The following is a 26885-nucleotide window of genomic DNA, read 5'->3' as shown; positions in this document are numbered from 1 at the left end:
CATTTGTTCCTGTGACTGACTCATTCCATAACTGAAAACCTGTATCTCCCACTCCCCTTTACCCACTTTGCTCCTCCCCCACCCCCTTCTCTCTGGCAGTCTTCAGTTTGTTCTCTGTATCCATAGGTCTGATTCTACTTTTTTTTGTTTATTCATTTGCTTTGTTTTTAGATTTATTTTTTTTTTTAATTTTTGTAAAATTTATTTATGTGAGAGACAAAGAGAGAGTATGAGCAGGGGAGGGGCAGACAGAGATGGAGACACAGAATTCGAAGCAGGCTACAGGCTCCAAGCTGTCAGCACAGAGCCTGACGTAGGGCTCGAACTCACAAACTGCAAGATCATGACCTGAGACAAAGTCGGACACTTAACCGACTGAGCCACCCAGGCGCCCCTGTCTTTAGATTTCATATATAAGCAAACCGTATGGTATTTGTCTTTCTCTGTCTAACTTATTTCACTTAGCATAATATTCTCTAGGTCCATTCATTTTGTTGCAAATGGCAAGATCTCATCTTTTTTTATGGCTTCATAATATTCCATCATGAATATTATCACATCTTCTTCATCCATCTATTGATGGACACTTAGGTTGCTTACATATGTTGGCTATTGTAAATAATGCTGTAATAAACATAGGGGTACATATATCTTTTTGAATTGTGTTTCTATTTCTTTGGGTAAATACCCCATGGTGGAATTATTGGATCATATGATATTTCTATTTTTTTAATTGCAATCATTTACCCATCTACTTCTTCCACAGACTGTGACCTCCTTGAGGATAGGGAGTATGGCTTTTTCTTACCCATTTTTTGGTGTGATAAAATATACATTACATAAAACTTAAACCATAAAATTTTAACCATTTTAAGTGCATAATTCAGTGGCATGAAGTATACTAACAAGGGAACATGACTTATATGTATCTGTAATCCCAGTTTCTGGCTCAGTGCCTGATTGTAAATGTTACTTGATAAACATTTGTTGGACAAGCTATTGAATGATGAATAAATAAATGAACAAATGAATGAATTAATGTTTTATAACCATATAGTAAGTGTCTATATGAATTATACTATATATGTAATTTCCTGTTTTGAAGCCTTCAAGTTTAACAGACACAATGAAAATAGCTACGTTTGATCCCATAATGGACATAAGCCCTATGTCTGACATCACAACAGTTATTAAATTAAGAAGACTGCAGAAAAAGGTCAAGCACATCCTACTTCACTGGCTGGATTACTACAGATTTGCTTTAGGTCAGTTATGGAATCCACTGAATTGCTCCATATAACCTGTTCCTATCATTCAGACTTCCAGAGGATCAACATTTGAATGCCTCTTCCTTCCATGGTTCCTAAGGTAGTAAGTTTGTAAACTGTAAAGCACTACACATATAGATTCTTATCTCGGGTCCAGGTGATTAGCCATAGCAAGAAAATCAAAGGAGCTGACCTTAATTTTATTTCCTTTTTCTTTTTAGAGAAGATCATCTATTTGATCACTTCTGTATTTTCACAAGGGAAGGTGCTTTCATATTCATATTTTGGATCAGAAAATACTCTTACTCATCAACCACCATAGTTCAGTCTCCCCACCAAAGCCTCAGTCCTTGCTAATGTCTTCTGTTCATTTGTTGTGTTGAGAAGAAGCCTGTGTACTCCATTAGAATGTACTGTTGTAATGTCAACTCATAGCTGGTGTTTGATTACAGAGTCAGGTCACAGCCAATTCTCGTTATTCACAGTAGCTGGGTTCTATAAAATCTCTACAAACACTGAATTAGCCAATCTTGAACCATTGCTCCTAGGATAAACACAGGATGAGGTTCCTTTGAGCCTCTGGTCACAGTATTTTTGTCAGCCTATCATTATGTAACCTTATTTTATGTGTGTCTGTCTGAAGACACCTTATTTAATATATTTTCTTGATATATTAACATTGAACTCATGGCCAATAGCACTATAACTCATGCCTGAGCTAAGCTTATTTACCACATGTATATTCTCTATGAGGCCTATCATAGCCTTCTTGCCACTGGAATGCTGTCTTGCACTTTGGAATGATTACACCTGCAGTCCATTTTAAATAGCAAAATCACCAACAAAAAGCGCAAAAATGCAAGAACATTGGCACTGAATAGACCACGTAAAGGACACTTGCTTACAGCGTGAGAGTGGAAGCAAGAAGGCAGAGCATCACCTTGTTCAAGCTCAACTGGGAAAATGCAAGATACAACTTAAGTTTTGCTTAGCTGTATACATCAACAAGTGACTGTGAAAGTGCCGCAGGTATTGATTTAGGGTTACAAATAAACTTTAGCAAGTAGGCAAATTCATAAGCACAGAATCTGTGAATAATGAGGATTGAATGTAAGCTACATCCAAAAAGTAAGCGCCTCCATTTGAGGAAATAATTTGCTAGTCATTATTATATATAGTAGAGTTTCCCAAAGGATTTGCCACAAATGTTTTACACAGGTACTAAGAAGTGGATATCCTCAGCCCTTAGGGCAGTGGCTGGGCTGGGGTGATTGAGCCCCCTGGGTAGTTGATTCCACCTGCCATGCCATGTTTACCACAACGTGCCATACCAATACATTGTATTTTCTCTTTTATATCATATTTCCTGTGATAAGAATCTACACATATAGGGGTCAACAGTTTACAATTTTCTGTGTGACTTTAAAAAAAAAGTCTAGGAAGCACTGGTCTATTGCATGGTCAAAGCACAGTCTTCAAAATTAAACAGATCTGTTCAAAGCCTGGTTCTGGCTTTTTCTAGCTGAGTGTATGTGGACTTATCTGTGATATCATGAAAATAAGAGTACTCACCTCAAGAGGGAACTTATTTCAGTCGAATAGTGCATTTAAAGTGTTTGGCACATTATCTGGCACAAGATAAGCACAGACAATCAAACTCCCATGGATTAGATTTGTTGATAACCTAGACATTTTTCTGATTACATAGATGCTATGTATCCCCTGGGCAACCAAGAAGTACATTTAAAGTAAGAGAAACAACAGAAAGGCCCTTCTGTAAATGGATGAAGGACCATCCAGATTATTGAAGCCAGTTTAACCCATACAGCTCAGCCTACACATACCCTGATCCACTAAAGGTTTTCAGTGATGTATATTCTGTTTACATTTCAGGAATTGAATCCCTGTACATTTACAAAATACCCAAGTCGCCACAAAAAGTGATCAAGAAACAAAAAGTGATCAAGAAACAAAAAGAAACATCAGCAAAATTTCCTCTGAAACAAAGTACAAAGGAAAAAGATGAGAATAAGGAGTATCTTCAATACCAAAATACCTTCCTAAAACTGAAAGGTATCTTTCAGCCTTCGCCTCTCTATTGCATCCGGAAGACCCCAGTCAGCAATCAGTACCTCAGGTACCAGCCTCATTTGTCTTAACTCATAGTCCAGGTTATGTTTGAAAGAGCTTCAGATGGATGTCATTCAGTCCACCTTCAAATGCTGAGCAAGACCTGTTAAATTGCTTCACACAAGAGTTCTTTCTAAGCAGGGTGGGTTAAGCTGTTGCTACTTACATGCTATCAGTGAAACGTTTTTCCTAAACGTGGGACACGTTTATATGTCTAGATTCAAGCATTTGAGTTTTCTCCACCCTGCTTCCCTAGAGGCTGCCCACTTAGTAGAGGAATTTGAATCTATCAGGAATCAAGACTCAGTTTGTTTTCACCTCTTTGGTGAGTACATGTTTAAAACCTGGCCCTATATTTGGGTTGAAAACTCTTGACTCTCTGTGTGGTGATGGTAAATGAGGGCCAGGAGTTACTGCTTCCCTTGCTGTCTCATGCAGTTCTCCTGAGAGAAATGTGCCCTTGTTTTCTTCATCAACATAAAAAGCCAGGTTCTCTTTGCATCTGTATCTCTGGGACTAGCTGCCAAATAGGGATGCTTCTCACCTCAGGTGGAAAAGGCCCAGCCATCACCTCCATCCAGGTCCAGGTGGCAGGGGAGAGGGGAGGGCTTGTTGGAGGAGTGGGCTGGTCTCTATACTGGAATCTACACTGGGTGGCAGCCTTTGGAAGCCACAGGAGAAGCCGCCTCCCCTACCACCGAGTGAATTGCAGGCCAGCTAGGCTGATAATCTGCCAAGATGGCCAGGAGCTGAAAATCCCTAGGGTTCCCAATCCTAATATTGCTTCAGTACGTTATTGAAAACAATAAATTTAAAGAAAAGTGGCAATGGGGCACCTAGGTGGCTCAATTGGTTGGGTGTCTGACTTTGGCTCATGTCATGATCTCACAGTTTGTGGGTTCAAGCCCCACATTGGACTAGAGCCTGCTTCAGATTCTGTGTCTCCCTCTCTCTCTCTCTGCCCCTCCACCCCCTCAAAAATAAACACTATTTAAAAAAAAAATAAAGAAAAGTGGCAAATACCATGAGGGGGACATTTCTTGTATTTGCAGCATTGTTAGCAGACTTCACGAGTGCCACTAAGCAAGCCATGCTGCCTGACACCTGGGCACGGAATGAATTCATTCTACCAAACACTGTCATCTGCCACCTATAGGCATGTGGGCAATCAGCAATACAAAGACTTGGTCCTTGTCCTCCAAAAACTTCAAAGTATTAATTTGTACCACTAATCAATGGAAACTAAGGAAGAAAGTGCTACCAGAGCAGTAGAGATAGAATGCTGGAGTTTTGTGGAGGGAGAGATTTTTTTAAAGGACTTTCTCCAGGAGACTTTGAATAGGGTCTGGAGTGATGGGGAGAATTTGGATATGCAAGTAGGGAGAGATGGTACTCTAGGGGGAGAGACATGTTATAAGGACAGTGATGGTACTGATAATGTCAGGAATGGTTAACATTTACTGAGCACTCACTATACAGTAAGTACCATGCAAAACACTGTACTTGCCGGATTTAACTCTCATGACACACCTAAGGGGTAAAATTATAATTAATCCCATGCCGCCATCTCCACCCCTCAAAGACACAGCTAGCAAGCAGGAGAGCAGAAATTTGACCAAAGGCATGTAGAGAGGACAGTGCAGGCAAATCAGAGGAATGCTGAGCACTTTGGTTTTGCTTGTGCTTCAGGTGTGGAAGATAGGATAAGCAGGATTGGGGCTAGATCACAGAGGGTCTTGACCCCATGCCAGAACTGGGTATAAATAGCAAAATTAAGTAAATGCTTTAAAATCTGCAGTGATGCAGCAAGCAGACACTATGTGAGGTAGGTCTAAAATGTTTGTTTAGACTTTCAAATTTGCTGTGAAAAGTCAAAACATAATCATTTCACATTTAAATGTAGAATTATTTTTATGGCTCAGTTATATGTTGCAATGGCATCTGAAGAGATTAATATTAATTTAATAAAGACCCCATTTATTTCTGTAAAAACTTAATGGAAACTTTTAAATCTGTCGTTGAACTCTAAATCCTGAAATAAAAAAGCCTAAAGGCTTAAGCACTGTGCATGAGAAAATCCATGTTATTATGTCCATCACTTCTACATATGGTTTCCATGCTCCAATTCAATTTCCAGCCAAATCCTGTGCATGGAGGACAGGCTGACACCTGGCAGAGGGAATACAGCATAATGTCCTGATAACACATTAGCAGAGTGTACAAGCTATGAGACTTTGGTAATCACATACCTCTCTAAGCCTCTGTTTTTCTATCCGTAGAATGGAGGTAATAATACCTACTTCACAAGATTGTGAAAGACTTAAAGTTAAGAATACACATACTCAACACACACTCAATACACAGATACACACACATCACAGAAAGAGAGAGGAAAAACGTTCCACTCAAGATGAGCCTAGAATCCAAAATTCCAAAACATATCAAAAAAGCTAATTCTGGGACGCCTGTGGGGTTCAGTCAGTTGGGCATCTGATTCTTGATTTCAGCTCAGGTCATGGATCCGGGAACATAGGACGAATCCCCCTGTTAGGCTCTGCGCTGAGCATGAAACCTGCTTGGGATTCTCTCTCTCTCTCTCTCTCTCTCTCTCTCTAAAATTAAAAAAAAAATTTTTAAAGAAAGCTAATTCTAACAAAGACAATCCAAAAATCAATAGTCAAAAGATGGATTCAATCTAGACAAAATTAAAATAATAGAGCAAATCTATAAAGTACTTAAGAACAGGTACGTTTAGAATCCTCAGGGTGAGTAACGATGGAATAAATAATTGAAAAAAAGAATTCGAAGACATTCAGTTAAGATATAGTGTATTGAACACACTCAGGTTTACTTCAACTTTGCTAAAACCTTACTATAATGACTGTAAAAACCTCTAAGGCCTATTACATTACGTGTTATGTTAATTAGAATGCTTTCTTTGGGGGCAAGTAACAGAGAATGCAACTCAAACAAGGACACTTATTACACATTTGTAAATTGAGAGGTAGAGCTACAAGGGAGGCATTGGGCCACTCCATCCCCCTTTCCCTCATTTGTGCATCAGCTTAGTCTGTGAGCAGGAAAAAGATGCTCGAACAGTTTCAGGCTTCATATCTACTCAGAACAACCACCATGGAAGAGAGGGGGACTTTGTTCCCAGCACTCCAAACAAAAGGCCTGGGATAAACTATGTCTGGTGTCACATGTTTCTGACCTTCTCCCCAGTGGCCATGGCTGGATAAATGAAAAAAGTCTCACTGCCCTAAACCATCCAGGGCCCATCCTTGGAGCTTAGCATGGGGTCAGCTGGTCCAGAGGCAGCTGGGCTACAAAAGGGACAGGCAGATATTAAATAAACTTGGGGTCTTATTAGGAAGGTTGAAGATGAAAATGACTCCTGGTATTCAACTAAAAAAAAATTGTTCACTAATGTCCACCACAAATGTCATGATTTAAAACGTAGCCTTGGGTGGCTCCGTCGGTTAAGCGTCTGACTCTTGATTTCAGCTCAGATCATGATCTCACAGTTCCCTGAGTTCAAGCCCCACATCAGACTCTGCACTGACAGCACGGAGTCTGCTTGGGATTCTGTCTCCCTCTCTCTCTGCCTCTCCCCTGCTCTCTCTCTCAAAAATAAACTTTTAAAATATCTTTAAAAAAATAAATAAAATATACATTTTCTGCAAAATTAGAGACAAAGCATAAAAAGTTAGGGAAAGGACGTATTAATATTAGTGCACTTATAAACTGTCATTCATACAGACTGCTACAGTAGGTAAACCTACAGTGGAACAGTGCTTATATGCTGCCTCACGCTGTAGCCGATTTCATCTCTTTTGTCAAACAGCACTTATGCAGACAGTGCTCAAAGTAAGTTCTGGAGTTGAATTCCATTTTAATTTATAGACTGCTTTAGCTTTAGCAGCATTCTATGCAAAATACTGCACTATGTTGCACAGGTACTACTCCACTCATATTTAAAATTTTGTTCTTAGGGGCGCCTGGGTGGCTCAGTCGGTTGAGCGGCCGACTTCGGCTCAGGTCACGATCTCGCCCTCCGTGAGTTCGAGCCCCACGTCGGGCTCTGGGCTGATGGCTCAGAGCCTGGAGCCTGCTTCCGATTCTGTGTCTCCCCCTCTCTCTGCCCCTCCCCCGTTCATGCTCTGTCTCTCTCTGTCTTAAAAGTAAATAAAAGCGTTTAAAAAAAAATTTTTTTTAAATAAAATAAAATTTTGTTCTTAGAGCGCCTGGGTGGCTCAGTTGGTTAAGTGTCTGACTTTGGCTCAGGTCATGATCTCGCGGTTCATGAGTTCAAGCCCCACATCAGACTCTGCTGTTAGCAGGGAGATTGGATCCTCTGTGTCCCTCCTTCTCTGCCCCTCCTTTGTCTGCTCACTCTCTCAAAAATAAACACCTAAGGGCCACCTGGGTGGCTCAGTTGGTTAAGCAACCAGCGCTTGACTTCAGCTCAGGTCATGATCTCAGGGTTCCTGAGATCAAGCCCTGCTTTGGGCTCTGTCCTGACAGTGTGGAGCCTGCTTGGGATTCTCTCTCTCTGTGTCCCCCCACCCCCAACTCATGTGTTCTGTCTTTCTTGCTCATAATTAATAAATAAACTTTAAAATTCGGTTCTTACTCTTTGAAGCACATTGCATACTTTCCTGATAAGATGGATGGTCCTGTAGACAAAGGGATATGTAAACTTACTCCTGTAGTTCAACCCCATCAGTAATGACTGTGAACCACACTGTAAAGGATATAGCAACTTGCTTGTGCTTAACAGGAGAAATTAGAGCTAGAATGTGACTCTATGGGGACTTTATAGGTTTGTTAATTCACCTATAGCTATACCTTAATGCATTTGTGTATTTTTTCATTTCTTTCAGCATTTCGGGACATCCAAACATTACTATACTACCAGCATTTTCCTGTGCATTAAACTCTGCATGTGAAACCTTAACAGTTACTAAAGTTTATAAATACACACATTTAAAAAATTTAAATGGATGTATTTTTTTAATCTGTTTACTCCTCTTTTCAGCTTTATTCAATAAATTACTATCTGATGGTTGCATTGGCGATTACAACTTCAAATGTGCATCATGATAGAAAGTGCCGACTTATTGGAAGGGAATGGAAAGACAAAGTTACCACGAGGAAGGCCCAGAAACCATGTGCTAGAAAGAAATCAGTTCAGTCCTCTAAGAATTGGGTCTGTGGGCTAGCTAAAATAGAAATAAGCTTGTCAAAAAGTAAGGGAAATTACTAAGACTCTCAATATATCAACAGGTATAGAGAGCCAATCTGAATTTCTTAAGCATAAAATAAGATAATATGTATCTCTCACTGACAGCTGGTTTATGTTAACTCTCACTGGTTTATGTTAACTGCCTCACATTGGGGAGTTACGGGGTGGTAGAGAGTGCTAAAACCTTGACGCGTGCGCATGTGTGTGTGTGTGTGTGTGTGTGTGTGTGTACCCCTCCCTGCCTAGTGGGTTTTCAGTGGCCAATACTCAGAACCCCAAGGCCTCACATTCATAATCAAGTCCAATAATGGTGGGGTGGTGTCCTGCCCCATGAATATTAGGAATATGAGCAGACCAAGTCTCCAGGCCAGCAAGCAGCTTGGTTGGTAGTCACACTAGCTGACACATTAGAATTAATCAGGGATGCTCAGAATGCCTCTTCAGAGCCTCTGATGTTGGTATGCTCTGTGTTCACCTGTTATAGGGTCCTTGTAGGTGAAGCTGGGGATGAAGGAATAAGTGATCATGTGAAAACAAGAGGGTGTTACTGGGTCTGGGAATTCTAGAAGCCTGTTCTTTACAGGATGGAGATCAGAACTTTAAATCCAAACACGCCTGAATTATTTGATGGTAACTCCCTGTCCTGCTCTCAGAGCTCTCTGCTACTGTCCAGCCACTTGCAAAGGTGGTATCGTTAGATCTCTTGTTACTCTTTAACACTCATATTGTATAGCAACTCATACGTGCTAAAAGTTTTTTTTTTTAATCATTGTGTTCTTTGAGGTATAAGGTAGCTAACTGTAGAAATAGCATTAATACATTTGAAGAAGAAAAACAAAGTGAAAGGATTTGCCTGACCAGATTTCAAGGCCTTTTAGGAAGTGATAGTAACAAAGATATTGTGGTATGGGCATCAGACTTGTTAGATCAATGCAACAGAATAGAGAGCCCCAGTTCAGACCCAGACACATATGGAAATTTGATATACAATAGAGATAGCAATACAAACCAGTGAGGAAAGAATGGATTATTCAATCAATGGTGGTGGGACAATTGGTTATCTACCTACTTACCTATCTTATATTCCTACTACCCATCATAAACTCCAAGCAGATTAAAGAGCTAAATATGAAAAGCCAAATAATAAAATATTTAGAAGAAAACATAAGGAGGATGTTTTTATCACCTTGAGATAGAAAATAAATTCTTTTTTTATATGTTTATTTTTGAGAGAGAGAGTGTAAGTGTGGGATGGGCAGAGAGAGGGGGACAGACGATCTGAAGTGGGCTCTGTGCTGACAGCAGGGAGCCCGATGTGGGGCTCAGACTCAATAAACAAACTGTGAGATCATGACCTAAGCCAAAGTCAGGGGCTTAACCAACTGAGCCACCCGGGCGCAGGAAAATAAATTCTTAAACCAAACACACAAAAAAAACACAAAAATTAGGGAGAGGGATGATAAGTTTAACTACATTAAAATGAAAGTCTTATGTACAAAAGAAGGAAATGTACAAAAATTTCACTGTAGCAGTTTGCAACAGTTAAAAATAGGAAACTACCTAAATGTCCATAACCAAGAGGATATTTAAATTTTTTGTTGTGGACAACTGCCATTTGTTTTGACCATCCAGCCTCTGAAACAACTTTCTATCTTTGAGAACTCCTCTACTTGCCAAAGTGGAGCACACTTCCAGTATAGATGACCACAATGCCAGATTTTTGCTTTCTCAGTTCCCTCTGAAACTGGGCCCTAGGCACATGACCCAGTTTCTACCAATCCGATGAACCTGGCCCAGATTTCCATGCAGCTGCAGGGGCTGCCCAGACCCTCCAGGCAGGAAGGGGCATCAGCTCTACATGGCTCCCAGAGGCTGTGCCGGCTATTGTTCTCAGGACAGTGTTCTGGGTCAGCAGGATCCACCAGCAGAGTCAGCCCAGCAGCTGTGGCTGTGGTGTCCGAACTGGACAAGTTCTACAGCACGACTGGGGACATTTTCCCTGGCAGTGGACCCTGCAAGCCTGATTCTTCCACCTTTCCAAAGATTTTCTAAGCTCTTTAGTGCATTCCTTTGTTTTTGTGCATTTGCTTAAATTGGCCAGTTTGTTTCTGCTGCTTGCAACTAAAACCCTAACCCTGATAGATTATGAATTATGATATATTTATGTAACATACATGGGAATGGCATACATCAAAATCAGAGTTAAAAGTTGAGTGAAATCAGGAGACGTCCTTGGGGCTATAAGTTGTATCTGAAATTATAATAATGAAAAAATATATATATATAGCAAATGTAGTAAAATACTAAGATTTGATAAAGCTTGGTGGTATGTACACAGCTGTTTGTTTTCTTTTTTTAGTATGTAAAGTGGTCTATGTGCACACACTGATATGCTTATATATAAACTTTTACTATAATGAATACAGAAGCACTCAGATTCTAAAGGTTTCAGAGCAACAGTATTCTATTGAAATTTTTTGCCTCTCTTTCCAAAAAAAGAAGGTCCATTTCTGAGTTGGCCTGTTTCTAAATTCACTAGTAAACAATATGGCAGGAAAGGAGGGGAAAAAGACGTGACATTGAAAATAGGTTGGGTAGAACATGAAGGCAAGAACTGAAATAACATACTATATTTACATGCGTGGGTTTTATTATCACAAGGAAATATATAATCATCATTTCTCAGAAATGTGCTTCTACCAAGGGGAAGAGTCAAGATATTTTGAAAAGCACAACTTCAAAAAACACCACTGGGCATTTATCACATTTACTAAGTTCCTCAGGTTCAGTGTAAAGAAAATGAAGCCAACATGGCACAGAAACAGACACTCAGATCAATGGAACAGAATACAGAACCCAGAAATGGACCCACAAACATATGGCCAACTAATCTTTGACAAAGCAGGAAAGAATATCCAATGAAAAAAGACAGTCTCTTGAGCAAGTGGTGCTGGGAAAACTGGACAGCGACATGCAGAAAAATGAACCTGGACCACTTTCTTACACACACACAAAAATAAACTCAAAATGGATGAAAGACCTCAATGTAAGACAGGAAGCCATCAAAATCCTTGAGGAGAAAGCAGGCAAAAACCTCTTTGACCTTGGGCACAGCAACTTCTTACTCAACATGTCTCTGGAGGCAAGGGAAACAAAAGCAAAACTGAACTATTGGGACCTCATCAAAATAAAAAGCTTCTGCACAGAGAAGAAAACAATCAGCAAAACTAAAAGGCAACCGATGGAATGGGAGAAGATATTTGCAAATGACATCTCAGATAAAGGGTTAGTATCCAAAATCTATAAAGAACTTATCCAACTCAACACCCAAAAAACAAATAATCCAGTGAAGAAATGGGCAAAAGACATGAATAGACACTTCTCCAAAAAAGACATCCAGATGGCCAACCAACACATGAAAAAATGCTCCACATCACTCATCATCAGGAAATACAAATCAAAACCACAATAAGATACCACCTCACACCTGTCAGAATGGCTAACATTAACAACTCAGGCAACAACAGATGTTAGTGAGGATGCGGAGAAAGAGGATCTCTTTTGCATTGCTGGTGGGAATGCAAACTGGTGCAGCCACTCTGGAAAACAGTACAGGGTTCCTCAAAAAGTTAAAAATAGAACTACCCTTTGACCCAGCAATTGCACTACTAAGTATTTATCCAAGGGATACAGGTATGCTGTTTCGAAGGGGCACATGCACCCCAATGTTTATAGCAGCACTATCAACAATAGCCAAGGTATGGAAAGAGCTCAAATATCCACTGATGGATAAATAGATAAAGAAGATGTGGCATATATATACAATGGAGTATTATTCGACAGTCAAAAAGAATGAAATCTTGCCATTTGCAACTATGTGGATGGAACTAGACAGTATTATGCTGAGCGAAATTAGTCAGAAAAAGACATATAATATGACTTCACTCATATGAGGACTTTAAGACACAGAGCAGTTGAACACAAAGGAAGGGAAGCAAAAATAATATAAAAACAGGGTGGGGGACAAACATAAGAGACTCTTAAATACGGAGAACAAACAGGTTTACTGGAGGGGTTGTGTTAACTAATTTGGATATAAATTTTTAAAATAAAATTAAAAAAAAGAAAAGGTGAAGCCAACACTGAATATTTTAATGATAATAAAAAATACTCTTCTAGCTACCAGGAATGCCAGTTTTCAGTAACTTAATTAAAATATTTTATTTAACAAATTTCAGCATCACACAAAAATTCCTTAGGTGTAATTAAAATTCACAGAGTTTGTTTTTATAAGCCTCATAACCTCCCAGAAGTTTTGTGGAAACTTATCCCTACATTACAGATGTTAATACTGAAGCATAAAAAAGTCAGAAGATTTACAGTGACACTGAGAGTTAGTGATAGATGACAGATCCAAATTTAGCTTTCTGATGTCCATTCTGGGTATTGGGTTACATAATTTATCTAGTCTATTAATAGACATAAATCAACTCAAAAGTATTCTGTAGATATTTCACTTCCAGTCAGTGAGACAGCAGTATTGTAACAGAAAAAAATACACACGGGTTCACGTTCCAGCTCTATCAGTTACTACTTGTGTGCTTTAGTCATGTTATTGAATTTCCTGAGCTCCAGTTTTCCCCACTTGTAAGAGGGAATGAAGTAAGTATCTTACAGACCAGTCTCAATGCATTCTTCTTGCATTTGTTAAACTGCAATTAACGCTCTAAATCTCATCCTTATTGGTCAATTATTTGCAATCATTTGGATTAATTAATTCCTCTGAACTGACATAGCTTATGTCTGTTTCAGAGCCACAAGTGCTTATATAACTGAAAAGCCTTACGTTGAACTCTTTCAGTGTTTTGACAAGTATTTTAGTGTGCTGACACATAAAATTCTGTCCAGAATTAAATGTAAATGCTTTACCAAAGTAGCCACTTTGGTTCTTTTCAAAGTGATGTTTTTTCTGTCTATTCAGTTCTTTAAACATGATTTCAACCATTACATTTCTAGGCTTCCTCTTCCTCCCATTGAGAGCAAGGATGCATGGTTTGCTTCCCAGCTGCTTTGTCCTGTGGTCCTCAGGAGGACACTGTGTGGGAAGGAAGGGGGCACATGCCAATGTGGCACTTACAGCATCCCTGAAGTGACAGACCTGGAGTATGATCACCTTATAAGCACCCAGCTGTCTTCCGTGGATCAGGTCATTATAGTCCACGTGACCTCAGCTAAGGAAACAGACAAGACTATAAAAGAAATGGCCCAAGTGTATAGGAAACTGAACAGATCCAAAAGCATGCCTTGCATTCAGGTGGGTATCATGTGTATTAAGACAAACTGTGAATAATGTCTACTTGCATGTTACATCTTAATACATTTCCTCAGCCACACAAAAGATTGTGGAGGAATTTTTCCCCTGCTTTTGTAATTGAAGTATGACCTTCATATAATAAAGGTCGCAAATCTTTTTTTTTTTTTAATTTTTTTTAACGTTTATTTATTTTTGAGACAGAGAGAGACAGAGCATGAATGGGGGAGGGTCACAGAGAGAGGGAGACACAGAATCTGAAACAGGCTCCAGGCTCTGAGCTGTCAGCACAGAGCCCGACGCGGGGCTCAAACTCACGGACCGCGAGATCATGACCTGAGCCGAAGTCGGACGCTTAACCGACCGAGCCACCCAGGCGCCCCAAAAGGTCGCAAATCTTAAGGGCATATAGCTTAATGAATTTTTGTGTATGTGTATACCTATATAATCACCAGCCAGATTAAGATATAGAATATTTCCGGACCCCAAAAAGTTCTCTCTGGCCCTTTTCAGTCAGCAATCCCCCTGCCTCCCACCCCTGGTAACCGCTTTTCTGACTTCCATCACCATAAATTAGTTTTATCTGTTTTAGATGTTCGTATACATGGAATTACACAGTATGCACATTTTGAAACACACAGTACATTTTTATGCCTCTTTTGCCAGAGGCTGGGAATGGTAAATACCAGGCATGCCAACATCCTACCATTCTGCATCTATGGTGGACATTACTGATCCATCATTCTTTTCAACTGAGCCTAGACTGGGCCCTAACTCTTTTTCCTGACTGCACTGCTGGTAACTACTACCAGCGGATCTGAGTAGTAACTCATGAAGCCTCTTCTATATGATAGCCTTTCCCCTCAAGAGTATTCTCTAAGTCTTATTGATTGTATCACTATGTCACTTTTTTCCCTATTTGTGCCTTTTCTCCAGTCCCACTGCTTCTGCTTATTTCAGGCCTTCATCATCTCCCATCTGATTTTCTCCAGTGGCCTGACTAGTTTTCCTGCTTTCTGGTCTTGGTGCCTGTGATATTTCCTACACGTTGCGGGGTGCTCTTTTTAATACATGGACACGACTGCATCATTCTGCTGCTTAAAATCTTCTAAGGACTTCCTTTCAGGCCACGTCCAAGTTCTTTCATGTGACATGGAGGGCCCCTCCCAGTGGGGCTCTTCCCTCCCTGACCAATTCCCTGTTCCAACCCCAGCAATGGCCCCAGGGGACATATTAAAGAACCTCTGCAGGGTTCAGGTCTTGTTCTGCATCAGGTTGAAGCATGTGGAAGCTGAGGGCAGGGCCGTGTCACCTCTTGCAGAGCTGCGTCCACTGATTGGGCTTTTAAGACATTGCCCTAAATAGCCCTGAGCTTCTTTTGAGTGATGTTACATTATATTCCCCAGGCCTAGTGTTCCCCTAGATGAAGCCCGATGTGAAAATTGTCTTTCTGAATGAGAAGCTAGAATAGCTTTACTTCCCATGAGGATCCTGTATGTTTCCTCTTTCCCGGTAATGAGATTTTTGGTACCCAACTGGGTTTCTCTCTTTACTTGGCCTGAAAGTACAGAGAAAAGTTTTAAACTGAATTATAACAATAGATTAAGAACTTATGGGCCACTTATCTGAAATCCATTTCTTATTTTGGATCCAGAGCTTGTATTGATACTGAAATTTTCTCATCATAATTTTTTTTTATTTATAATTTTCTCTTATACTATTCTTGCTTCCTATAAATCTCCTTGCATCTTTTGCTAAAAAGGTAGAATATAAACAAACAAGTTTAAAAGGTAAGTTTTGATGAAGGAAATATTTCATCTAACAGAATTGATAGCAACCTTGCAAGAAAGTGACATGTCATTTTGTAACTCTAAACGGTGAAGAAAGAGAATATGGGTGTAATTGGCTGGGTACCCTAGACTTCCATAAAGTAGATTCTTTTTTTAGATCATAAAAATGAAGGGAATATTCTCATACCAGAGGCCCTAAAAGGGAATACAAATAAGAATGGGGAAGGTTGTAAAACACAGAAAGTTCACCCTAGAACTCCAGTCTCCATCAAAAAGGTTGCCTGGTCAGACTAGGGTCTTGGCTCTCTCTTCATTCTCTTTCATTCCACCTAACCAGGGAACCACGAGGCCTGCACAATGGTGAAATTGTTAAGCTGCACTTGGAAGCTGGACAGCAATGAGAATTCACCAGATGCTCTGATGGAAGCCTCAAGGGTGTAGACAAAGCTCCTAAAAGGGTAGCCTGAGCCACAGAGTGTGTGGGATGGGTTCTGGGAGCTCAGGGAGAACTGGTTCTGGGAGTGGCAGCCCCACCCTTCCAACCTACACTGAATCCAGATTCCTCTGCCCACAGTTGGAATCTTCTTGATGGCAGGACCATGTCTTGGTCACCATTGTAGCCCTAGTGCCTATCACTGGGCCTAGTGCATGGTTAACATCTAAAATTTATTTGTCAAATGAATAAATGAACCAATGAATGAGCAAATGTTTTTTTAGCCTAAACGCCAGTTATGGGGGTATATGGTCACTGCTACTTCTTTCTTAGTTTCATGGGAGATGCTCTGGGACTATGGGCTTGTGAATGGAGCTAGGGCTCCCCTGAAGAGACAGACAAGCCAAGTGGATGAGAGAGCAAGACCATAGTTAGGAAGAGTCAACTCTTCACTGAAAAAGACAATGATGTGCATCAAATCCCAAGGACTCTAATATCCTTGGTGCAAACAGTACCTGCCATCCCCCTCTCCCTCTATACCTGGCATCTAGCAGACACTCAGGAAATGTTTGTTCAACTGATCTGAAGTGACACAGAATAAGATCAAAAAAGCAATATTTATTGAGCATTTACTGTGTTGCAACCACTATTTACCCGGAATATCATCTAGTTCTCAAAAGAATTGCAAATGGCTGGCTCTCTGCACATGAGTCCATTGAGCACAGGTGAATAACTGAGACACAGGACAGTTAGGTCACTTGTTCAAGGTTACTCAGTTAAAAAGCGGTGGGGCTGAGATTCACACCAATCAGTCTTACTCCAGGAAGCACACTCTTAAGCACCACGCTCTGTCATATAGCATTGTGGAGTAGGAAAAGCAGTGGCTTAGGGGGGCAAGAGTGAAATCAAATGAGATGAATGGATTGGGAGGAATGGCTCATATCCAGCACCTCATATCCAGGCATGTGGAGGCAGGAGGTGTGGAAGGGGCTTCGTATGTATGCTCAGCAGGAATTGTAGAGACCAGAGCATCTGATAAAAGGAGCCATGTCTCGCTGAATCCTTCTAATAATGACGAAATAAGTCCCCAGTGCTCCTAATATCTACTTGAGGATGAAACTTTTTGATAGCACAATTCTGTATATTTATTGATTCAGATAACAAACATTCACTGAGTTCCTACAACATGCTGGGGAGTGTGATAATAACTTGAGATAGCAAAATGAATCAGACTCTGATCTTGTCCTCAAGGAAAAGACAATCCAGAGAACAGTCATGACTCATGACATGTTGAAATGAGTGCCTGGTCAGAAGTATCAATGGAGCATTTAGACAAGAAGTGGCTTGCTGGACTAGTAAGACTAGTAAGAATTAACTGGGTGAATATTTACCACAAATGGCATTTTGGAAGGCACATTGGAAAACTATACGTTGGAAAGCAAAAGGATAGCAAACTGTAGGATGAATCTGGGAAATAGGAAATGAATCAGTATTAGGGGGTGCATGTTGAGGAAGCTAGCAGCCAAAGAAGTTAGTGAAAGACTATGAGGTTTGATAAAGAATTTGAACTCTCCTTGAAGAGGAAGAGGAGTCATTAAAGGGTTTTAAGCACAGAAGTGACGGTAAGAGGTTTTGTATTTTAGTTGGATCATTTTAACAGAATGGTCTGGAAAAGATTGGAATGACAAAGAGACCTATTATAGCAATTTACACAGGAGAGAAATGATCAGGCAATAGCAGTGGGAGTGGAAAAGGATGCTGAGTCTGAATGATGGATAGAAGCGAGACTCTGTAAGACTTGATATGTTGAGTGAGGGAAGAGTTTAAGATGTCTTCTACCTTCTTGTTTGGACAGTTAGAAGAATGGCGGTACTATTTTGTTTTGAGATAGGGAATTCAGAAGGACAAGGATAAGAAATATCTGTTATCCATTACCAAGTAATAAACCACCCCAAAACTTGCAAACATAGAACAACAACCACATGTTTACTCATGACCCTCTCGGGATTTAGCAGGGATGACCGGAATATGCTTCACATAGCACTGGCTTGGGCAGTTTGAGTACAGCTGGAGGATTCAAGAATAGCCTCATTCACATGGCTGGCAGGTAGTACTGCTGACATTTAGGAGTTCAGGAATGGCTATTGGCCAGGGACCTCTATTTGAAGGCCTCTCTACAGAGTTATTCTGGTTTCCTCACAAAGCAGTGTCCATATTTTGAGAAGGAATGTTCCAGAGGTGAATATGGAATCTGGAGATCTCTTAAGGCCTGCCCTCAAAAGTTATACAGTTATACTCTTGGTCAAAACCTATCACAAGGCCAGCCCAGATTCAAGGGGAGTGGAAACAGACCTCCATCTCTTGATGGGTAGAGTGGTAAAGAATTTATAGACATCTTTAGGCTACCACAAGAATGTTTAAAGAGGGGTGGCTGTCTGGCTCAGTTGGTAGAGCTTGTGACCCTAGATCTTGGGGTCACGTAAGCCCTACATTGAGTGTAGAGCCTACTTAAAAAAAAAAAGAATGGGGGCACCTGGGTGGCTTGGTCAGTTGGGCATCTGATTTCAGCTCAGATCATGATCTCATGGTTCATGGGTTCAAGCCCCACTTCAAGCTCTGTGCTGACAGCTCAGAGCCTGGAACCTGCTTCAGATTCTGTGTCTCCCTCTCTCTCTGTCCACCCCCCGCCACCCCCTACTCGTATGTCTCTCTCTCTCAAAAATAAATAAAGATTTAAAAAAATTTTTTTTTTTAAAAGAATGAAGAGAAAGATGGAAAAATTCAGATTGGGCATGTTGAGTTGGGGGTACCAGAGTGACATCAAAATGGGACATCAAGAAGTAGGCAGTTCAACCCACAAGTCCAACACTCAGAGGAAGGCACTAGCTTTGGAAGACATTTGGTAGACAGAAATAGTAGTTAAAAGTATGAGTGACCAAAGGGGTATGTTAAGAGAGTGAATAGCAGGAGGCAAGAATGGAGATTTTAGATATTTAGAAGTCAGGTAGCGATGGGGCTCCTGGATGGCTCAGTGGTTAAGCATCTGACTTCAGCTCATGATCTTGCGGTTTGTGAGTTAGAGCCCCATATTGGGCTCTCTGCTGTCAGCTCAGAGCCCGCTTTAGATCCTCTGTCTCCCTCTCTCTCTCTGCTTCTCCCCTCTCTCAAAAATTAATTTTTAAAAATCTTAAAGAAGTAGAGAAAAAATTATGCATGACAAAGACTAGGATGGAACACATAGAGAAAGAAAACAGAAGAGTGGGACCAGAAAAGCCCAGGAAAGAGTTTGAGAAGGAGGACTGTTCAGTAATTTCAAATGTCTTAAAGAGGTCAAGAAATAGAAGAAACATGAAGATGTCCACTGGCCTTGGCAATACAGAGGTCTTTGATGAGTTTTTGAAGAGGGCATTCCTGATGTGTGGTAGGAATAGAGTTTAGAATTGTTGATTCAGATACAAATACTACTGAATGGAGCAAGGGATTTTTTACTTGGGATTTAATGTCTTTACAACTTTTTGCTTTTTTAGAGTTGTTCAGATCCCTTTCGATTGCTCAAATACAACATCACCTCTGCATCTAAATTTACTGGCAACAGTTGTCCACTTCTGGTTCAAAGGCACAATGTCATTCCAGGAATTTTTTTGGTATGTACTTTGAGATATATGACTTTTTTAACCAACCTACTATGTTGTATATGTGTATGATGTTGTGCATGATGTCGAGATTATTCATAGAGTACACAAAAGAATGGAGAGAATGAGGAAATAGATAAGCTCAAATCACAAACTTCCTTGGTACCCCCTTGACTACCCCCTTGACTAATAGTTGTAGATATTCTTATAACTATTGGGTTATCGTTATGGTTACTTTAGTGAAGTTAAAAACTGGATTATCTGGTGGCGCCTGGGTGGCTAGTTGGTTAAGTGTCCTACTCTTGATTTCAGCTCAGGTCAAGAGCTCATGGTTTGTGAGATCAAGCCCTATTTCAGGCTCTGTGCTGACAGTGTGGAGTCTGCTCGCGATTCTCTCCTCTCTCCCTCTCTCTCTCTCTCTCTCTGCCCCTCCCTGCTCATTCTTTCTCTCTCCCTCTCTCTCCAATAAATAAATAAACTTAAAAAACAAAAATCAAAAAACTCTGTTAACACTGAGGTGATCAAATCCTCTACCTCCTGAGTAGATATGGGATTATAAATGCTAAAATTTAATTCTTGCACTTAAGAATATTATAACCTAATCAAGGAGATAGGATACATAATATCCATATTTTAAGACTGAACAGAGTAACTACCGTGACTGAGTCAGCCCAGTACAGTACAGAAAGCATGAACTTTGAAAACAAACAGACCTGGGGCGCCTGGGTGGCTTGGTCGGTTAAGCGTCCGACTTCGGCTCAGGTCACAATCTCGCAGTCCGTGAGTTCGAGCCCTGCGTCGGGCTCTGTGCCGACAGCTAAGAGCCTGGAGCCTGTTTCAGATTCTGTGTCTCCCTCTCTCTGTGACCCTCCCCCGTTCATGCTCTGTCTCTCTCTGTCTCAAAATAAATAAACGTTAAAAAAAAAAAAAATTAAAAAAAAAAAAACAGACCTGAGTCCAGACCTTGGTTCTACTATTTGCTGGCTATATGACCTTGGGCAAATTACTAAGCCTCTGAGCCTGTTTCCTCCCTTACAAAAAGGGAAAATGTAACCAACTCATAAAATTATAAAAATTCAGTGAGATAATGTGCATAAGGTGTTTGTTTCAATTCCTGGCACATCATGGATACTTAATAAACGTTAATTCCCTTCCACCAATTTTTCAGTTCAACAAATGTGTATGGAATGTCCGCTCTGTGCCAAGCACAATATTGGGTACTGCGGATACAAATACAAAAAAAAAAAAAAAAAGCCACAGTCTCTGCTGCCAAGGGACTCCTAGTCCAAGGGCGGGGTGGGGTGGGGGGTGCGGTGCAGTCTGCAGCTTGCTGAGAGGTATGAGATGTGAGCTGAACCTAAAAGTGTTTTGATACAGAGAGGTAAGAAGGAGAGGGATGTTCCAGGGAGAAGGGATGTTATTAATAAAGGCAAAGGCTCAGAGCACAAGGAATCTGGAGACCTGGATTTTAGTCCTGCACCTTCCACTATAACCAGCTGTACATATTTGGGATGATCTCATTGGCAAGCATACAGGACCGAATTAGATCAGTGGCTCTCACCACTGGCTCCTGCCTTAGGTGCATGAAAAAATGATTTCTGGGTCTCACACTGGAATAGTTAAATCAGAATTCCTTTGGATGAGATCGGCATCAGCTTTTTTTTTTTTTTAATGTTTATTTATTTATCTGGAGAGAGAGAGCACATTCACATGAGCAGGGGAGGGACGGAGAGATAGAGGGAGAGAATCCCAAACAGGTTATGCCTGTCAGTGCAGATCCCGAAGCGGGGCTCAAACTCACGAACCATGAGATCATGACCTGAGCCAAAATCAAGAGTCAGATGCTTAACCGACTGAGCCACCCAGGGGCCCTGAGTATCAGCTTTACATCAACCTTATTATGATACATTTCACATACAATACACCCACTTTATTGTACAGTTTCGAGGACTTTTGACAATGTGCATACTTGAGGAACTGCCTCCACCACAGGAAGTTTCCCTCAGCCCCTTAGCTGTAGTCCTTCCACCTTCATCCCCAGGCAATCACTGATCCGCTTTCTGTTGCTATAGATTAGGTTTGCCTTTTCCAGATTTCATCTGAAAGGGCTCAAATAATAAGCATTCTTTCATCTGGCTATTTGAGATTTCAATGTTTTTTTAAACTTCCCTGGATGATTTTAATGAGGAGCAATAGACTGGATAATCTCTCAGGATCCTTCTAGCCCAAAAAATATCATGGTTTCATCTGCTAGGCTAGAGATACTTTATAAAAATTGCATTTTAGTAATAATAAGTATGACTGCTGTCATTGTAATAATTATGATAACACTAACACTAATGCTTATTGAGCTTTTCCTATGTGCTCAGGCACTGTGCTGTTACTCATCTGTATTTTCCTACCTAAATCCCTACAGCAGGAATTAACCTCTGAGGGGGTAGGTGCTAATATTGTTCCTGATAATAGGGATGGCAACTAATCTTTAGGGAGATTAAGTAACCTGTTCAGGGCCAAGGAGCTAGCTAGCAAGTGGTGGGATAAGGATTCAAATCCAGATTTCCCTCCAATAAACAGAGACTTTACTTTTAATCAAGATGCTACAAAAGCATCTTACCACAAAGTGAAGTTTCAGCCCACACTACTTCAGAAGTGAAAGTGATACCAGATGAATGCTTTCAGTTTGTTTATGGGTTCCAGCTGGGGAGAAGAAACTAATTTAAAGGTACATTTAGCAAGAAAGACTTAAGGCAAAGAGCCTTGCACCTTAACATGAAAAGTAAGCCTGTTTGTTGGGAGCGTCAAATGACAGTGAGGACTACAGTGATGCAGGAAGAGAGAAACGGGGCAGAGGCTACATCCACGCATGTCTGTTGAGATGTATACAAAACAGAGATAGCAAGAGCACATCTACTGATTTCCCTCCAGTAAAGGGAATAACCTCAGATTTCAGTCCACATATACACCAAAAAAAAAAAAACCAAACCTTTTTTTTTACTTTTCAAAGTAAACATCCACTGTCACTATGAACAATGAACAATGAGTCTTATTCTGTGGTAGGGAAATCTTCCCACAGTACCTGGCAGGTGATCAAATACCTCCCTGCTTCTGCAAGCCTATTTAAGCCTGTGAGTCTTAGCAGACCTGCTTGGTGGGTTATAGTCTATGCTTCCTATAAATGTACTAGTGGCTAAAAAAAAAAAAAATCATGGGCAAAATGAAAATGTATGTCCTCCTTAAGTTGCATTCATCCGTGACAGCCAAATCAAAGTCCTTTTAGCCAAGATCCTCCCAATTCCAGGTAGGAGAATATTGACAATTATTTTGTGATCACCTAAAACAAACAGGGTCCTATTTAAATGCTGGCTGCCAAGCCAAGAGCAAAGCTAAGGCCTCAGCCCACCTACCTGTTTGTCCACTGGGTGACAGTGTTGATCCATCTGATACAAGTGTGCTTTGTCTCTGGGCCAAAAACCTCCGGGGAAAGATTGCAGCCAGATGGCTTTCTGAGGGCCTTGGGGAATGGCTCTGTCTTTCTTCTCAGAGCATGGCAGAATCATTGTTTTCTTTATTTTTCAAGGAAAAAATGTGAGGTGTAGAATTGTTCCAATGTTGCCACTTTTCTTTGGGCAAAGTGGTACAGAGAACGGAGGTGATTGTCCATAATATATTAACCCTCATTTTCCTCACAATGTAACAAAGGCAAAAAGCCTGCAAAGAGCACTGTGAAAACCCAGCTGAAAATCCATTTCAGCTGTTTACTTAGATGCATTGGGATGTATCAATTCTTTACCCAAGGTGTTCACTCATATACAAATGTGCTAGTTGATGGGATTTGCATTGCCCACAGCTCTAAAGAGGGACAAGATTGTGGAGAATCATTTCCAATTTGCCAGGGCACAGTTTTACATTGTTCCATCTGTTCTGACGTGATCCCTGTCTTCAGGAGGAGAAATAGATAAGCTAGAACAAATACTGTAGTAACATTTGATGTGATCAGTAGAATGATGGAGGTATGTTATAATACAAGAGAGGAAAGTGGATGATGGAACTATCCATACTCCTACTTTAAAAGGACAAGACAGAAAGTGAGTTGACTGTTTGCTTCAAGATGCTAAGAGGGTTGGTTTGTGCAATTTTTTGTTCTCTTCTGCTCCTCACCCCTAACATGGCAAGGACAATGATTTAAAATATGGGGACTCCTCATTATATAGTGAGCAATAAAGTCATGTTAATGTGGTACTCTGTTCCAAACTCTTTTTTAGTCAGGTTGAAAGACTAAAATAGAATGAATTATCAATTTAAGCAAATTTAGCATCTAACAAGTTTTTTTTTCCCCCCTCCTTTGCTTTATTTATATTGCTTGGTCAGATCTATTTGTGCTGATAAGTTAGCACATTTATATTTTATTATTACACTTAACATAACAAAGCTTTGGGGTTTCTTTCATACTTAAAAATACACTAAAACTGCAGTAGTATTTTCTTAGGGAGTTGTGCTGGAGTTCTGAGGCCTTCAAGTGTGGGTTAGAAATACAAACACATTGTCTGGCTGCATGAAGATTGGGCTTTCACTCTCTAGAACTCACATAAACATGGAGCAACATGGAACAAGGGGCCATAGAAGCCAGAATGTGAAGCTCTTGAGCTGTAAACGACTTCCTTGTCACGGCCCTTTGGACACTTAGAGGCCTCTCTAGGCCTTAGCTACCACATTCAGACAGCATGGACCTATTTAGGGCAAACTATAACCACAAGAATTATGATATTCTCTTCAGTGCATATTAAGAACATTTTTTCAGAGCTTTGGTATTCTCTACTCAGCAGGGATCTACCATTTCATCAGCAGGGAGAGTAAAAGGATTTATAAGAGGTGGCTTTGAGCAGCGGAAGTTGAGAACTTTCTGGGACTTACCAGAGCAGAATGGATTCTCCTAGGAAGCAAAGCCAACCTGCATTGTGTCCCACTGTGTCTGTGTGCTCCACCAGCGAGGCATGGTGAAAGCAAACAGAGAATGAGGTCGAGGTGTGCACCCACAGGAGCTCCAGGAACACCCTATCTGTTTATATCTCTGTGGGCATGTGCACAAGATGTGTTCTTCCTCCAATTTCTTCCTCCTTCTTCATTTTCTAATGAAGCCTCTTTGGAGGCTTACTGGCTGCTCTGTGAGAGGCCAGGACCAAAGATTATTCGAGAGGAGTGTTCTAGAGTAGGTGGACCCTATGCTCGCCTTGTCCCTTGATAACAGCTAGATAAATATCAAATCATTTGGAACACCCAAGAAATCAGTCTGAGGACTAAGAGAACAAACTTCACAGCCAGAGGGAGAAAAGAGGCCACATCTTGGAAGTACAGATAGACTTCAATCCAAGTCTGACCCCCTTATACTCTGTAGGTACTTTGTTACTAGGGCAAGTGTGCCTGAGAGCCAGGGCAGCAGTGGTGCCTTCCCCACAGAAGACCAGCACTAAGCATCCCTCTCCTGCATTCACCAAGTTCACTGACTGCCGGGTGCTGCAAAGCTTCAGCTGTAGTAGAAAGAATCTAGCCTCTTCTAACAAGCAGACCAAAACTACAGTTTCACCTAGTTAAAACTCACACTGGACAAAGTCCAAACACTCCCCACTGCTGGTAAAGAGAAATTCTGCGAAGGACTGACCTGAGGGAAAGAGCAACCAAAACACAACAGCAGAGTGCACATAGCATACACCAGAAACACTTCCTGAAGCACCAGGCCCAAGACAGAAGAGCCCAGACCTCTTCTTAATACAGCATTATTCTCAGGAACAGGAAACATAACAGTATTTCCTAACACAGAGAAGACAGAGACCTAGACAAAATGCCAAGACAGAGGAATTCATCCCAAAAGAAAGAGCAAGAAAAGGTCACAGCCAGGGATGTAATCAAAACAGATATAAGTAATATGCCTGAGCCATAATTTAAAACAACAATCATAAGAATACCAGTTGTGCTTCAGAAAAGCATAGAAGACACCAGGGAGTCCCTTACCACAGAGATAAAAGTTCCAAAAACTAGCCAGGCTGAAATAAAAAATGCTATAACCAAGATTCAAAACCGACTGGAAGTAACGAATACAAGGATGGAAGAAACAGAGGAACAAATATGGGACATAGAAGATAAAATTATGGGGAAAAAATGAAGCTAAAAAGAAGAGGGAAGGAAAAATATTGGATCACAAAGGTAGACTTAGGGAACTCAGTGACTACATAAAGTATAATAACGTTCATAACATAGGACTCCCAGAAGAAGACAGGAAAGAAGGGGAAGAAGAATTAATTGAGCAAATTATAGCTGAAAGCTTCCCTAATTTGGGAAAGGAAAAAGACATCTAAATCCAGGAGCCACAGAGAACCCTCATCAAAATCAACAAAAGCAGGCCAACACCAAGACATTTCGTGGTCAAATTTGCAAAATACAAAGATAAGGAAAGAATCCTGAAAGCTGTAAGGGAAAGAAATCCCTAACCCACAAGGGAAGACAATTAAGGTTAGCAGTAGATCTATTCACAGAAATTTAGCAGGCCAGAAGGGAGTGGCATGATTTAGTCAATGTGCTGAATGGGAAAAATATGCAGCCAAGAATACTTTATCCAGCAAGGCTGTCATTCAGAATAGAAGAAGAGATAAAGGGTTTCCCAGACAAAAACTAAAGGAGTTTGTAACCACTAAACCAGCCCTGCAAGAAATATTAAAGGAGACTCTTTAAGTGGGAAAGAAAGACCAAAAGCAACAAAAACTAGAAAGGAACAGAGAAAATCTCCAGGAACATTGACTTTACAGGTAATACAATGGGATTAAATTAATTATCTATCAATAATCACTGTGAATGTCAAAGGACTAAATGCTCCAATCAAAAGACATAGGGTATCAAAACGGATTAAAAAAAAAAAAAGACCCATCTATATGCTGCCTACAAGAGACTCATCTTAGACCGAAAGACACCTGCAGATTAAAAGTGAGGGGATGGAGAATGATTTATCATGCTAATGGATGACAAAAGAAAGCCAGAGAAGCCATACTTATATCAGACAAACTAGATTTTAATTTTTTTTTAAT

General features: G+C 40.6%; 1 protein-coding gene across 3 annotated transcripts in view; it reads left to right on the top strand.

Annotated features, from left to right (window-relative positions):
• The window catches only part of LOC122224943 (uncharacterized protein C3orf20 homolog), a 191042-nt gene that overhangs the window by 82040 nt on the left and 82117 nt on the right, over window positions 1-26885 (top strand). For all 3 annotated transcript variants that reach the window (XM_042947397.1, XM_042947396.1, XM_042947395.1), the window contains 4 exons: window positions 1106-1265; window positions 3162-3405; window positions 13663-13960; window positions 19708-19824. In XM_042947397.1, coding sequence (XP_042803331.1) covers window positions 1106-1265; window positions 3162-3405; window positions 13663-13960; window positions 19708-19824 — 819 coding nt within the window. The remainder of the gene's footprint in view (window positions 1-1105; window positions 1266-3161; window positions 3406-13662; window positions 13961-19707; window positions 19825-26885) is intronic.

The sequence above is a fragment of the Panthera leo genome, chromosome B4 (genome assembly GCF_018350215.1).
Source record: "Panthera leo isolate Ple1 chromosome B4, P.leo_Ple1_pat1.1, whole genome shotgun sequence".
NCBI lineage: Eukaryota > Metazoa > Chordata > Mammalia > Carnivora > Felidae > Panthera > Panthera leo.
The sequence above is the reverse complement of the archived record's forward strand: the minus strand, read 5'-3'. Positions and strand labels throughout refer to the sequence as shown.